Source organism: Cebus imitator, unplaced genomic scaffold (genome assembly GCF_001604975.1).
Source record: "Cebus imitator isolate Cc_AM_T3 unplaced genomic scaffold, Cebus_imitator-1.0 Scaffold159, whole genome shotgun sequence".
Lineage (NCBI taxonomy): Eukaryota > Metazoa > Chordata > Mammalia > Primates > Cebidae > Cebus > Cebus imitator.
Window position 1 is genome coordinate 2,097,712 of NW_016107474.1, and position 14,349 is coordinate 2,112,060.

General features: G+C 50.0%; 1 protein-coding gene across 3 annotated transcripts in view; it reads left to right on the forward strand.

Annotated features, from left to right (window-relative positions):
- ATP2C2 (ATPase secretory pathway Ca2+ transporting 2) overlaps positions 1–9,021 on the forward strand; it is a 94,481-nt gene extending 85,460 nt beyond the window's left edge. The window contains exons 21-28 of one of the 3 annotated variants that reach the window (XM_017543624.2): positions 1,403–1,569; positions 3,149–3,217; positions 3,297–3,413; positions 3,527–3,606; positions 4,629–4,783; positions 6,648–6,746; positions 6,920–7,061; positions 8,465–8,851. In XM_017543624.2, coding sequence (XP_017399113.1) covers positions 1,403–1,569; positions 3,149–3,217; positions 3,297–3,413; positions 3,527–3,606; positions 4,629–4,783; positions 6,648–6,746; positions 6,920–7,061; positions 8,465–8,583 — 948 coding nt within the window. In that variant the 3' untranslated portion in view covers positions 8,584–8,851. Of the gene's footprint in view, positions 1–1,402; positions 1,570–3,148; positions 3,218–3,296; positions 3,414–3,526; positions 3,607–4,628; positions 4,784–6,647; positions 6,747–6,919; positions 7,062–8,464 lie in introns of all 3 variants that reach the window. The other 2 variants (XM_017543621.2, XM_037743911.1) reach the window with 2 other exon arrangements.
- Positions 9,022–14,349: the final 5,328 nt, after the last annotated feature.

Here is a 14,349-nt window from a genome sequence, read left to right on the forward strand (position 1 = left end):
GGATAACTGGGGGACCCTTGCCACACAGGCTGAAAAGAGAGCCATAAGTGGATAATGCAGAGGGTAAAACTACAAGAGGCTGCCTTTTTTTTTTTGGTGGGGGGCGGTACGGAGTCTCACTCTGTCACCCAGGCTGGAGTGAGTGGCACAATCTCAGCTTATTTCAACCTCTGCCTCCCAGGGTCAAGTGATTCTCCTGCCTCAGCCTCCCAAGCAGGTGGGATTACGGTGTGCACCACCACACCCAGCTAATTTTTGTATTTTTAGTAGAGATGGCATTTCACCATGTTTGCCAGGCTGATCTCCAACCCCTGACCTCAGGTGATCTGCCCACCTCGGCCTCCCAAAGTGCTGGGCGATCTTTGGCATTATTCCTGTTATTCAACTCTGTGCCTCAGTTTCCTCCTCTGTAAAATGGGGGGACTGTGAATGCTGTCAGCTAATTCGCGGGGTTGGTGAGAGAGCTGAACAAAGCCAGGCACACAGCAGGTGTCCAATGAAGAGCTGCTGTGATTTTGTGACCCTGCATCCCAAAACTGAAACAGGTGGAAATCGAAAGCGTGCTTTTCTTGCCTGCGTGCACTCTGAACGTTTGCCCTGGAGCTCTTTTAGCAGATGGGCTTTCTTCTTTTGTGTTATTTTTAGTTCTGTAGAGTAAATCCCTATGTGAATTACTTCTCAAAGAAAGTAGTAGTACTTGCCAGGTACCTCATGGTTTTTAGGGCTGCATCTTTTATTACTATTTTTTTTTTTTTTTTTTTTTTTTTTTTTTTTTTTTTTTTGAGACGGAGTTTCGCTCTTGTTACCCAGGCTGGAGGGCAATGGCGTGATCTCGGCTCACCGCAACCTCCACCTCCTGGGTTCAGGCAATTCTCCTGCCTCAGCCTCCCAAGTAGCTGGGTTTACAGGCGCGCGCCACCACACCCAGCTAATTTTTTGTATTTTTAGTAGAGACGGGGTTTCACCATGTTGACCAGGATGGTCTCGATCTCTTGACCTTATAATCCACCCGCCTCAGCCTCCCAAAGTGCTGGGATTACAGGCGTGAGCCACCGCGCCCGGCCTTTTATTACTATTATTGGTGATGGATAACCTTTCTGAGCCCTTGCTGACTGTGCTGGGCACTGTCACATCCATCATCTTAGTTTGGGCTTCACAACAGCCCTGGGAAGAAGGAACAGTTGCTCCCACTTTGCAGATGGGGAAACTGAGGGCGAGAGGGTCAAGGGCTCGCCCAGTTCCTGCAGCTAATGTGGGTGAAGCTGGGATTCAGACTCTGGTGCCCTCCAGACAGAGGTCTCTGCAGCTGGCCAGGTGGTGTGCCTGGCAGAGCAGTGAAAGGGAAGGCAGGAACCAGGAGGGGTCCTCGGGCTGCAGGCCTTCATGGCTGCTGTGTCCAAAGGCTCTGCAGGAGTCAGGGGCGATCGTGGCCATGACTGGGGATGGCGTGAATGATGCAGTGGCCCTGAAGTCTGCAGACATCGGGATCGCCATGGGGCAGACAGGGACGGACGTCAGCAAAGAGGCCGCCAACATGATCCTGGTGGATGATGACTTCTCAGCCATCATGTAAGCTGCCCTTTTGGTAGTTTCTTAGTTGCAAAAAGGCCTGGGGTCACCAGCTTCTCCCTGGGACCTGCTACTGTGGAGATACAGGGGATCTCAAGGAGTCCCCAGGGAGAGCTCATCTTGGGGTTCATCACTGTGGCAGTGCCTCCAACCTCAAACACCAACAGCCTCTCAAAGCAGGGTTATGGGGTCTATGACCTCTGGGGCACGTTACAGACACGAAGCAGAGATGGGATTCGCTGCCTGCAGGTGTGTTCCGTGTGTTACTGGCTCAGGCCGGTGGGCAGCAGCTGAATCTATAAGGCAAACCTGCAGCCAAAGACCCGCTCGCACTGGAGTGTCAGGTGAGAAAGGACGAACTGAAGCCCCTCAGTTGGACGCCGGCATGTTGATACGCACATCTCGTGCACTGAAAAGAACCGCTGGTGGGCTCTCTAGGTTCTAGGATTGTACAAAACCATTTTTTCTGTTTCCCTTTTATGTATTTTTTTCTTAATACATTTACCTTCCCTCAGGATCTAATTTTAATTAGTTCAAACTCCTTCCTCATAAGTAAATCACAGTAGTTGGGGATGAGAGAAAAAAAAAATTTTTTTTTTTTTTTTTTTTGAGACGGAGTCGCCCCCTATTGCCCGAGGTGGAGTGCGGTGGCGAGATCTCAGCTCACTGCAACCTCCGCCTCCGGGGTTCAAGAGATTCTCCTGTCTCAGCCTCACAAGTAGCTGGGATTACAGGCATGTGCCACCACACCTGGCTAATTTTTTGTATCTGTAGTAGAGACGGGGTTTCACTATGTTGGTCTCAAACTCCTAACCTCCTGATCTACGCACCTTGGCCTCCCAAAGTGCTGGAGTTACAAGCGTGAGCAAGGGAAAGCTTTTCTAAGGCTGACGTCAGAAATTCAAATGAACAAATGCCAAGGTTAGGTGTGATCACCCACTTTGCAAAGGCGTCTCCACGACTGACTCATCATAGGAAGCCCTAACAGAGTCAAAAAAAAAAAAAGAAAAAAAAAGTCCTATCAGCTCTACAGTTCTTTTGCAAAATTTTTTAGTAAAATCTGGGGGTGGGGGTGGTGCATAGATTGCTTTTCTATATTAGTGACCCCAGGTCAAGGTTTAAAAGGCCTTCCTTGAAGAGCCTTCTAAAGACACAAGTAGGCAGCATCCTCCAGCCTCCCCCTCCCTCCCTCCTTGCTGTCCCCCGGACCTCACTTTCAAGCCCGACTGGTTTTGCTGTGCCTCTTTTCTTTGGTGAATCGCTGGGAGGCATGGAGCACTCGGGAGTCTGGGCAGGGATGGGGTCCCTGGGCTTGACAGGAGCGTAATTTATGTCCGATTGGAGGCATCGAATGTACCCTTGGCACAGAAGGGCAAAGTGGCTTGAGGATCAGTCCCCAGTGGCCGAGGGGCACCTGTTAGAACACCACCATCTCCTACAGATGTGTCCCCAAGAAAGCCAGCAAGTCCAAGTCCGACATCCATCTGTGCGCGTCACCACTGCCCCTTGCAGCAACCGACACAGCTGCTGGAGCCCTCCCGCAGGGCCTCTGAGAGTGAACGGCTCTCTTCTCTCGCAGGAATGCAGTGGAGGAAGGGAAGGGGATTTTTTACAACATCAAAAACTTTGTCCGATTCCAGCTGAGCACGTAAGTAGAGGCCGGCTTCCCGAGGGCATGAGGCGCCAAGCCTGCTGGGCAGCCCTAACGGGCTGTGTGTGCCCCGCAGGAGCATCTCTGCCCTGAGTCTCATCACTCTGTCCACCGTGTTCAACCTGCCCAGCCCTCTCAACGCCATGCAGATCCTGTGGATCAACATCATCATGGACGGGCCCCCGGCACAGAGGTAAGGCCGGGCGGGGCCCTGCGTCTCGTTACCCCCCTGCGGGGCTTCCCCCAGGGGCTGCTGGCTGTGCCCCAAGGCTATAGGGATGAACAAACACAGCCACTTTCCATCAGGAGTTCCCAGAAAACTGGAGTGGCTGGCACTGGAGTGAGCCTGAGGGTAGAAGGCAGAGGAGAAAGTACCTGGGCTGGCAGAGGATGGAACTTTCTGCTCCCTCTGCCGGGATGCTCTCCCTGGGCAGCCTGCCTGGCTTGTTCTCATTCTTCATTCTGGTCACTGCCTTCAGGAAGTCTTCCCTGATTGCACTCCCATTCCATCTCCTCATGCTGCTGTGTTTTTCCGTAGAGAGGAAATAACATCCATACCTTTCTTTATGGATGTGATTATCATCTGGCTCCCCTTTAGAACATCAGCTTCATTGAGGCAGAGTTTGTTTTATCCCTGCTGTCTAGAGATAAAGTACTTGCTAGTCAGTAGGTGTTCAGGAGTTCACCTGTGGTGCAACTTAATATCCCCAACAACAAGGGGATTAAGCTAGCCGAGTGGCCCCGGGGAAGGAATGGGCTTTGGAGTCAGGGAACCCACCTGGCCACGCGAACGTAACCGTGTGAGCGCAGAGCCAATGGTACTTCTGCAGCTCACTCAGTGTTGCCGTTGTCACCATTGACAGCTGCCAAGGGAAAGAGTCCCCATTTGTGTCCCCACAGCCAAGTGTGAGGGCTACCTCTCCTACCCCTGCTCCCTGGGAGCGGAAGTGGGGCCACGAAGCAGGCCTCAGCTGTGTCTGAGCAGTGGGGCATCTCCCCGAAGCTCTCGCCACGCCGCCCCCTGCTGGTCTAGCCTCAACCCTGCTGTGTGGAGTTGGCTGGAGGCAGGTCCTCCTTGACAGATGAAGGGCCCTGCAGAGGGCAGAGCCTGTTTCTCCAGGCCCAGCGTTGGGGGTCCCCACGTGGTGATGGAGTGCACCTGGGCGTATAGAACTGTGTGTGGTTGGCCTCACTTGGTGGTCTTCCTTCACTGTCTGGGGACAGATGGAGGGGCCCAGGCTCTGGGGCTTCTGGAAGGCGCCAAAGAGGACATGCGGGATGCCTGGGCGCATTCAGCAAATGCCTGGCCCTGCCCACTGTGCCAACTCGTCCTGGAAGATGTAGGTACAGCCGTTTCAAACATCCTTTTTACATCCCTGGTTCATTTCCAAGTGTCTGTGTTTTGTTGGGAGCAGCCTGGGCGTAGAGCCCGTTGACAAAGACACCCTCAGGCAGCCACCACGGAGCGTGGGGGACACCATCCTCAGCAGAGCCCTCATCCTGAAGATCCTCATGTCCGCGGCCGTCATCATCAGTGGGACCCTCTTTATCTTCTGGAAGGAGGTGAGCGAGGGCCTCCACTGCTTGTTCAAGCCCTGGTGCAGTGCGGACGCTGGGGACTGCAGGCTCTGCGCTCCTGCCGTGGCTCACATCTGGGAGAGGCAAACACGTACACACACAGGACAGTGTGATGCCATCAGAGGGAGGGGAGGCCTGAGGCGGAGGGGCTGGGTGACCCTGAAAGAAGGGACGTTGCCAGGTGTGTGCCTGCAAACTGCAGAGGCCAGCGGGATGGGGATGTCATGGCCGGGACCAGAGTTAAGATGGACAGGATGCCCACTGTTCCTTTTATTGTTACCAGGAAACAAGTGGAAACAGGAAAAAGATCCTCCTCATTGTCTAGAGGTGACTGTTTGCTTCGGATCTGGTCCTGTCACTTTTTCATGGCCTGCAGGTTCAGGGAGCTCTGGGCCAGGACGGGCAATGACCTAGGTGGGAAAGGAGGCAGGTTGACCCCGGGACCTTTTACATCACAGCCCATGTGCAGGAAGGGGGTGGGCCCCCGGCCAGGCACCCTGCGTCCATTTTTCCTCCAGCTCTCCTCCTGCCCAGCCCAGAGTCCACTTTCACTTGCTCCTCCCTCTGCCCCTAGCAAAACAGCTCTATATTTCCCGAGCATTCTTACTCACCTGGGAAGGCAGTCAAGGTCTTATCCAGCTTGGGGTGGGAGAGACGGGCTCTCTTTGGTTCAAGCCGGTGGTCCTCAGAGTGGGGTTCCAGCAGTGGTGTCAGCACCCCTGGGCATCTAAAAAATCAGATGCCCAGGCCCTATCTCCGCCTCCACTTTAACACACTTGCTCCAGGAGACTCAGCTGCGAGCTCATGGCTCAACCCTCTGATCTGGCGCTGAGTGCAGGAGGGAAGTGGTGGCATGCTGCCCGGGCCAGGCAGAGGAGCCTCTCCTCAGGTGTTCGGAAGTTGAGCTGAGAAGTGCCAGCTGGGCATGGTGGCTCATGCCTATAATCCCAGCACTATGGGAGGCCAAGGCAGGCAGATTACCTGAGGGCAGGAGTTTGAGACTAGCCTGGCTCCACATGGCAAAACCCTGTCTCTACTGGAAACAGAAAAATTAGCCAGGCATGGTAGCTTATGCCTGTAATCCTACACTTTAGGAGGGTGAGGTGGATGGATCGCTTGAGGATTTCAAGACCAGCCTGGCTAACATGGTGAAACTTCATCTCTACTAAAAATACAAAATTAGCCAGATGGGCATCTGTAGTCCCAGCTACTTGGGAGGCTGAGGTGGGAGAATTACCTGAACTTGGGAGGCAGAAGGTTGCAGTGGGCTTAGATCGTACCACTGCACTCCAGCCTCAGTGACAGAGTGAGATTCCATCTCAAAAAAAAAAGAGAACTGCCCAGAAACATCTGACCGGGGGCTGGTCTGGTCTCAGCTCCAGCCATACCCTGCCGGGGCGGCCACCCCAAGCCTTCGTCTGTGGCCCTGCAGGGCTCAAGGCCGGGGAGGATCCCAGGGCTTTTCTCAGCCACCTCACAGGCCGGCCCTCATCTTCTTGGGGGTCAGCCAGCTTTCCTTGTAGGAAGTGACATTCATTGTGTGGGTTTAATTGGAGTGGCATCACCTCCCTGGCAGACAGTTACTTCCTGGAGGAGGCGGGTTTTCCTCCACCTGTAGGTACCCTGCCCCTATCCTCATGGTGGCAGCAAACCAGCGTGTGCTGCGGAGACTCTGGTGAGCACCTGCTGACCACACACCTGAATGAAGCTGTGTCACCAAGTCCTCTTAATGAGCTTATAAGTGGCCGGGGCCGTGTCCCAGGAGCCGCCAGGCAGGCCTGTGCTCTTTGGTTCAGGATGGATGCTGTCTCTTCCCGTGTGACCTCTTGCCTGCTTCCTTGCCTTCCAGATGCCTGAAGACAGAGCGAGCACTCCCCGAACCACCACGATGACATTCACTTGTTTTGTGTTTTTCGATCTCTTCAACGCATTGACCTGCCGCTCTCAGGTGAGACCCGGGCTGACCCATCTCTGCAGAGCTGCAGGGTGTTCTCGACAGCAGCGCCCTGGTGCTGCTCACAGCACTGAGCAGCTCTGGCTCAGCGTGGGCAGCCAGGGCTCCCCTGCCTTTACCTGGAGTGTGGACAGCGCACAAGCCCCCATGTAACCTTCTTTCCGCAGACCAAGCTAATATTTGAGATCGGCTTTCTCAGGAACCGCATGTTCCTCTACTCCATCCTTGGGTCCATCCTGGGGCAGCTGGTGGTCATTTACATCCCCCCGCTGCAGAGGGTCTTCCAGACAGAGAACCTGGGAGCGCTTGGTGAGTGGCAGGGACGTGAACTGGTGACCTAGACCAGGGCTGTGGTGGGCGGCAGCTTCCAGATGGGGAACCGCAGCCCAGGAGGGGTCAGTGCAGCTCACCAGGGGCCGGCTCCCTCTTCGGGGCTCTTCTGTCCTCACAGGAGGGAACTCTAATGTGGGCTAAGTGAGGGGGGCACAGAGGACACACACAAACCCCCAGGAAGATGCCCCTCGCTCTGGAGTAGGGTCTGGGGCCCAAAGGGCATCAAGATCCCAGGCATTGGCTGGAGGCTCAGAGCACGTGCAGGGAGGCGGAAGGGAGCTGAGTGAGGTCAGGACTCAGCCTGGGGTGTGCCCCCAGCTGGGGAGCCTGGATTTGACCCTGGGGCTAGTAGTGTGACTTACAGATCTGGTCACCTGAAGACAGGGAGCTGGACTGTCTTCCAGTTTTGGCTGAAAGGGACATGATTCAGTCATGATGGCTTTCCAAGGGCACACACCCTGGTGTGGACTCCCCGACATCCTCAGCCAAGCGAGAGTGGCAACTTTGTCTGAAGCTGTGGTGACGGCAGGTGTGGGGCGAGGGAAGGGCTGGGTGGAAGCCAGGGGCAAGTTATCGACCCGACCCTTCTTCCCAGGGTGCTGATGGCCACTCCCAGCCCGGAGTAGAGGACAAAGGAGGCAGCCCCCATGGGCCCATCCCCCATGGCAGGGCTCAGAGTGGGTCATTCTATTATCCATCAGGCCAGAGGCTGCAGTGGCAACGGTCCTCACGACCTCCAGCCAAGACTGGGCTGCTCGACTCTGCCTTGTCTTCCGAAAGGCAGTGTCAGTGTAGGTCACCAGTGAATGCCCTGTAGGAACAGACAGAAGAAGAGGACCCCCCCCCCCAGACACACACACAAAACAATCTGCTCCCTGGATGTTTGCACATGCTGGGAAGGAAGTTGGCTTCCCACAGCTGAAGGGGTTGTGCGTGGGCAGGGATGGTTCTGCACAAGAGGAGCGAGGGAGGCATTAGGAATGAATCCCAGGGACCGCATCAGGGTGCACGGGACAGGGAGCCCAGATGGGTCACTCGGGACATTTTCAAGCAGCAGCACGCGGGGACAGCTGCTATCGGGGATGGGCACTCATTCCCCTTCTAGCCTGAGTTCCTCATCATAAAATGAGGGCTTTTTTAATTTAAAAAGCTGCCCGCTGGACCCACCCTGTGCTCTGGAGCCGCCTGGAGTTTGCCTGGAAACACGCGCAGGGCCTTCTGGAACTGCAGCATTTTAGATCTGGGGTTGGGAAGATCTCCCCGCTTAGGGGAATGGAAAGGGCTGGTCCTCCTGCACCTCTAACTTGATTAGGAGGACTGGCAGGGAAGGTACTTACTGCCTGTGCCCTCAGACACTCTTCTGTTTTCCCCTTTGGCAGATCTGCTGTTTTTAACTGGATTGGCCTCATCCGTCTTCATTTTGTCAGAGCTCCTCAAACTAGGCGAAAAATACTGCTGCAGCACCAAGCGAGTCCAGACGCGCCACGAAGCTGTGTAGTGGACCTCCCTCCGTGGCAGCCTCTCTCATCATCTCGATTTGTATGTGACTGCGGCCCCTGCCGTGTCTACGATTCAGGGGAGACTTTTAGGACCTGCAGCCTTCGGTCACTAGCTCGATTTTTCCAACTGGGAAGGCTGCAGGAATCTCGTGGTCTCGAGAGACCCAGGCCCACAACAATCCAGCACTCCCGCTGGCTCTGGGACAGACAGGAGGGCCCTGTACAGAAACGTCACACTATTTATTAAATCACAGTGATTTTTATTAACCGTGTCTATCTACGTTATCTGTGCCACAGCTTGCAGTGAGGCAGGCCACTCGTGACAGATACACGAGGCTCCTGCCAGGCGGGGCATAGGATGGCCACACTCTGACCATTGTCCTCCTGGAGGCCCCATTTCCTTATCATAAAACAAGGGCTTTTTTAATAAAGTGCTAATTATTCTTTTGATGCATTTACTTAGGGTTTTTCATACAAGCAGCCAGGTTGGAACCCACAGCCCTGTGTTCATGGCCATGTGGGATAAGCAGTAGTCCATCCTGAATGGCCTAGAGGAAAGCCTGGGCTTTTGGAAATAAAGAGTAGGGCTGGGCATGGTGGCTCTTGCCTGTAATCCCAGCGCTTTGGGAGGCCAAGGCATGAGGATCACTGGAGGCCAACACAGCAAAACGCTGTCTCTACTAAAAATTTTTTTTAAAAAGTAGCCGGGCATGGTGATGCACTCCTGTAATCCTAGCTACTCGGGAGGCTAAGGCCAAGAATGGCTTGAACCCAGGAGACAGAGACTGCACCACTGCACTGCAGCCTGGGCAACAAAGCAAGATTTGGTCTCAAAAAAAAAAAAAAAAGCAAGTGGCCTTTTTCTCTAGAACCAGGAAATGCAATATCTCCTCCTGCCTGCAGACAAGCTTTATTTCCCACAGCCCCAAAGACTTCGTAAAACAGATCAGCTCTTCCATGGGAAAGATGGCAGAGGAGACAGGTCTCCATACTGTTCTCTTGCGTGAAGCCAGGCCAGAACCACCAACGAGAACCAGAAGGGGAACCCCATCTCCATCTCTCAAGAAATGAGGACAGAACTAGAACCCCCCAGCTACTAGTCAGGCCTCACCAGAGAAACAAAACCAACAGGATGGAGAGAGATGCAGAGGCTTAAGGAACTGCTCATAGGACTGTTGTGGCTGGCAAGTCTCACATCTTGAGGGCAGGCCAGCATCTTGGAGACCCAGGCAAGAGCGGGTGGTGCAGACTGAAGGCAGAAATTCCTCCTCAAGGGAGCTCAGCCTTTTCTCTTACAGTCTTCAACTGACTGGATAAGGTCCACTCACATTATGAAAGATCATCTGTTTTACTTCAAGCCTCTTGACTTACGTATTAATTACACGGCGCCATGTAGATCATTGTTTGACGAAATCAGCTCAGCCTGGTCAAGTTGTCAGATAAAAGCAACTATTGCACCCGGCCACAGTAGCTATGCAGAAGGCTGCCGGGGGTGGTAACAGCTGGGTCAGAACAAGACAAAGAAGATCAGAGTGGAACCTGGCCAGGGTTCCAGGCAGAGTCCAAAGTCCTCCAAGGCAGGATTCACAGCCTGGGAAAAAGCCCCTCTATAATCTATAACACCATGCACGGCTACAGGAAGAGATGCACAGGCAGGCCAACCTCATGAGACGCACACACAGGGCTGGCTGGAGAAGAAACCTGCAGAGCAGTGGGCGGCATTCCCCGAAGCTGCCAACCCGTGGAACCATTAAGAGGTTAGGGCTGAATTAGATGCCACTTACACAGTCTGCTAAGGGGTGCTTCCCCCAGCGGCGGGGAGGCTTCCTGCACCACTTTTCACGAGCCTTTGGCACATTGCTGGCCCAAGAAATATACTTCCCATTAAAAAATAAATAACCAAAAAACCAGAGTCAATTGGCATTTGCAATAGCAATCAAAATGACTCTTAACTCTTGTTTATACCATATAAAATAAAACTTTTGGAGGAAAAAATAGGGATAAAGTTGTAATAAGACAAAAATGCTAACAAAGTATAAACTAGACATGAAAACAAAGATCTTTTCATTAAGGATACAGTAGACTTGGACACCACCATTAAGCAACTTAGCTTGATTTATATTTGTACAACACACCATCCATGAGTAGCATAGAAACAGTCACCAAAATAAAGAGCAGAAATCAAACTAAAGCAAAAAGAAGAAAATCAAAACCTAGTTCTTTGAAAAGATCAATAAAACTCCCTTGCAAGAAGCTTATCAAAGAAAAAAGGGCAGAGAAACAAATGACCAATGTCAGGAATGAAAAGAACATGCATCACCACCGATCTTTCAAGATATCCCAACAATAACAAATAGCACTATGTACATCTTTATGTGCCTAAATTCAACAGGTTAGATGAAATAAACCAATTCCTTGAAAACCAAAACCTACCAAAGACTCACTGAAGATGAAAGAGAATCTGAAGCTGAAACCCGTCCAAAAAAGGCACTTTCTGAAGCCAGATGATGTCACTGGTGAATTTTACTAAACATGTAAAGAAATATTAATTCTATACACTGTCTTCCAAAAATAAAAGGGGAGACGGCACTTCTCATGAGGCCAACAATTATTCTGATACCAAAACTAGAGAAAAACAGTACTAGAGTCCAACATCCTTTATGAATGTATGCACAAAAATCCTCAACAAAGTCTCAATAAAGCAGATCTAGCCATGTGCAAAGAGTATAAGACACTATGACGTGGTGGGGTTAATCCAGAAATGGAATGCAAACATTCAAAATCCACACTCACTCACTATATTAATAGTCTGAAGAAGGAAAAACACATGGCTATATCAATTAATGCAGAAAAGGCAGTTGATAAAATTCAATCCCCATTTGTAATAAAAACTCTCAAACTAGGAATTGAAGGAAACTTCTTCAACCTCATAAAGAACATCGACAAAAAACTGACAGCTAACATCATACTTCATGATGAAAAACCGAGTTCTTTCCCCATAGGATAAGGTCCGACGGTGGCCGGCCTCGCCACTCCTACTCAGCATAGTATTACAAGTCCTGGCCCGTGTAATATGGCAAGAAAAGTTAAAATCATTGGAAGAGAGCCTGGAAAGGAGAAAATCACAGATAACATAATTGTCCACACAGAAAATTCCAACAAATCTTTTTAAAAAAGAAAAACCCTTCTAGAATTAACAAGTGAGTTTGGTAAGGCTGCAAGATACAAAGTTAACATACAAAAAGCAGTTGTATTTCTATATATCAGCAATGAACAACTGGGCACTGAAATTTAAAAGTGAACACTATTTCCCTGTCTCAAAAAAAGGTATTAATTATCCCCAAATTGGTCTATTAGGTTTAACACAATTGTCATGAAAATCCCATGATTTATTTATTTTTTTTGTAGACACAGATAAACTTGTTCTAACAAGCTTGGTAGTACTATTATCCGCAGACCTATTTGAATTTCACTGTTTTTTACCTAGTACCTGATGTAAGGCAAACCTGAGTTTATGGGGACAGTGCTCCAGATGGCTGGCCAAGTCTGCCCAGGCCTTCTGATGCCAACTGCACGTTCAGGAATTTCCCACAGCCATTTCCAGGTTGGATAATTTGTTCATGAGGCCCACAGTGACATCTGTCATGCTCACAGCCATGTCTATTACCAGGAAAAGATACAGATTAGAATAACCCAAGGGCTGCAACTGCAGAGACCGATCACCATCTCCCTCTGAACCCAACAGTTTCTGAGTCCTGAGAGTCTTTCTAGCAAATCACTGGGTCTCAGGTCTAAGGTTTGCCAACCCCCGACAAGAAAAGTTCTATGAAGTTGCATCAATTCATGTAACCACTGCTACAATGAGGAGGCAAAACTGTTCCATTGCCCCTGAAAAACTCCTCCTCACCACCCTTTTATAGACACACCCTCCAAATCCTGGCAACCTCTCACCCCTGCTTCATCACTATAATGTTGTTCCTTCAATGTTACATAAACGGAATCATGCTATAGAACCTTTTAGGGCTGGCTTTTGTCACTAAGCATAATACCTGTAAGGTCCCTTCAAGTTGTTCTGTGTGTTCTTTTTCATGGCTGACTAGTATTCCACTGCATAAATGTACCACAGTTTCTATATCCACTCACTCATGGAGTGACAGAAACTCCCATACATTTTTTTCAAGTTCTATGTGAATCTAAAATTATTTCAAAATAAAGTGTATACGAAGAAAAGACATAACATAGAGCAAAAATATGACAGGGGTGACACAGTCTAATCAGACAAGATTAAAAGTAAGGCCAAAAGCATTAAGAGACGCCAAGAAAGGAATTTAACAAGATATAATCACCACTGAAAAATCCATAGCCAGACGATGTACCAACACAACATCCAAATTTAAAGAGTAAAGAGTATGAGAAATTCAGGAAAAGCATACAGAAAATTCCTTAGGAGATTAACTTACCACATGAAAGGACACAAAACCTCAAAGTGATTCCAAAGAGTAGATCTAATACAGATGACTTCTTGGCCAGGCACGGTGGATCACACCTGTAATCCCAGAACTTTAGGAGGCCGAGGCAGGTAGATCAGCTAAGTAAGGAGTTTGAGGCCAGCGTGGGCATCATGACAAAACCCCATCTCTACTAAAAATACAAAAATTAGCTGTAATTTTAATTATGCCTCCAGGGTGTGGGGGTAGGCGCTTATATTACCAGATACTCAGAAGGCTGAGGCAGGAGAATCGCTTGAACCTGGGAGGCAGAGGTAGCATTGAGCCAAGATTGCACCACTGCACTCCAGCCTGGGCAATGAAGCGAGGCTCTGTCTCAAAAAAAAATAATACAGATGATGTCGCTAATCACTGTGCAATGTAATTTAAGATGAGGAACAGGACTAGGGTAAGTTCTCTAGCATACCAAACTTTAAAAACTCTTGGGTCCAAGAGGAAATCAAAATGAAAACCACAATCGGCACACATCTGTCAGCATCTATACAATACTGCAAAATAACTCAGGCCCAATAAAGAAGTAATAGCTTTATGTATTCATTTACTTCCATTCTTTTTTATTTCGTAAAATAACTTTAAAAAAACTGAAAAAATAACAGAAAAAAAGCAGGAAGAAATAAAAGCAAAATAAGTAACTGAATCCAATCTAGGAAAATGAAAACACAAGAAAGGGGGAAAAACAGGTAACTACCAAAGAGTTCCAACACTAAGGTCAGTGTTACATAAGGTAATCTGAAGACTTCAATAAAATGGAAAATTTACCATTGGTAAATATAAATACCAATCACAGCAGAGGTTTAAAACAATCTGATGGTAAAATAAAAGAATAAGGTTGTCCAGAGTTAATCCCATCCTCACCTGCATAATCAGAAACAGGAATGCAGACCCACAATTTGCATTTTAAGAAGCTCTCTAGGCAAATCTGAGGCATGCTCACAGCAGGAGAACTACTGGATAAAAGAGGTCAGTAAGAGGCCAGGCACGGTGGCCCAGGCCTGGAATCCTAGCACTTTGGGAAGCCATGTTGAGTGGGTTTGCTTGAGCTCAGGAGTTTGAGACCAGCCTGGGTAACATGGCGAAATCCTGTCTCTACAAGAAAAACAAAATTAGCTGGGAGTGGTGGTATGCGTCTGTAGTCTGAGTTACTCAGGAGGCTGAGACAGGAGGATCGCTTGACCCTGGAAGGCAGAGGTTGCAGTGAGCTGAGGTCACGTCACTGCATTCCATCCTGGGTAACAGAGCAAGAACCTGTCTCAAAAA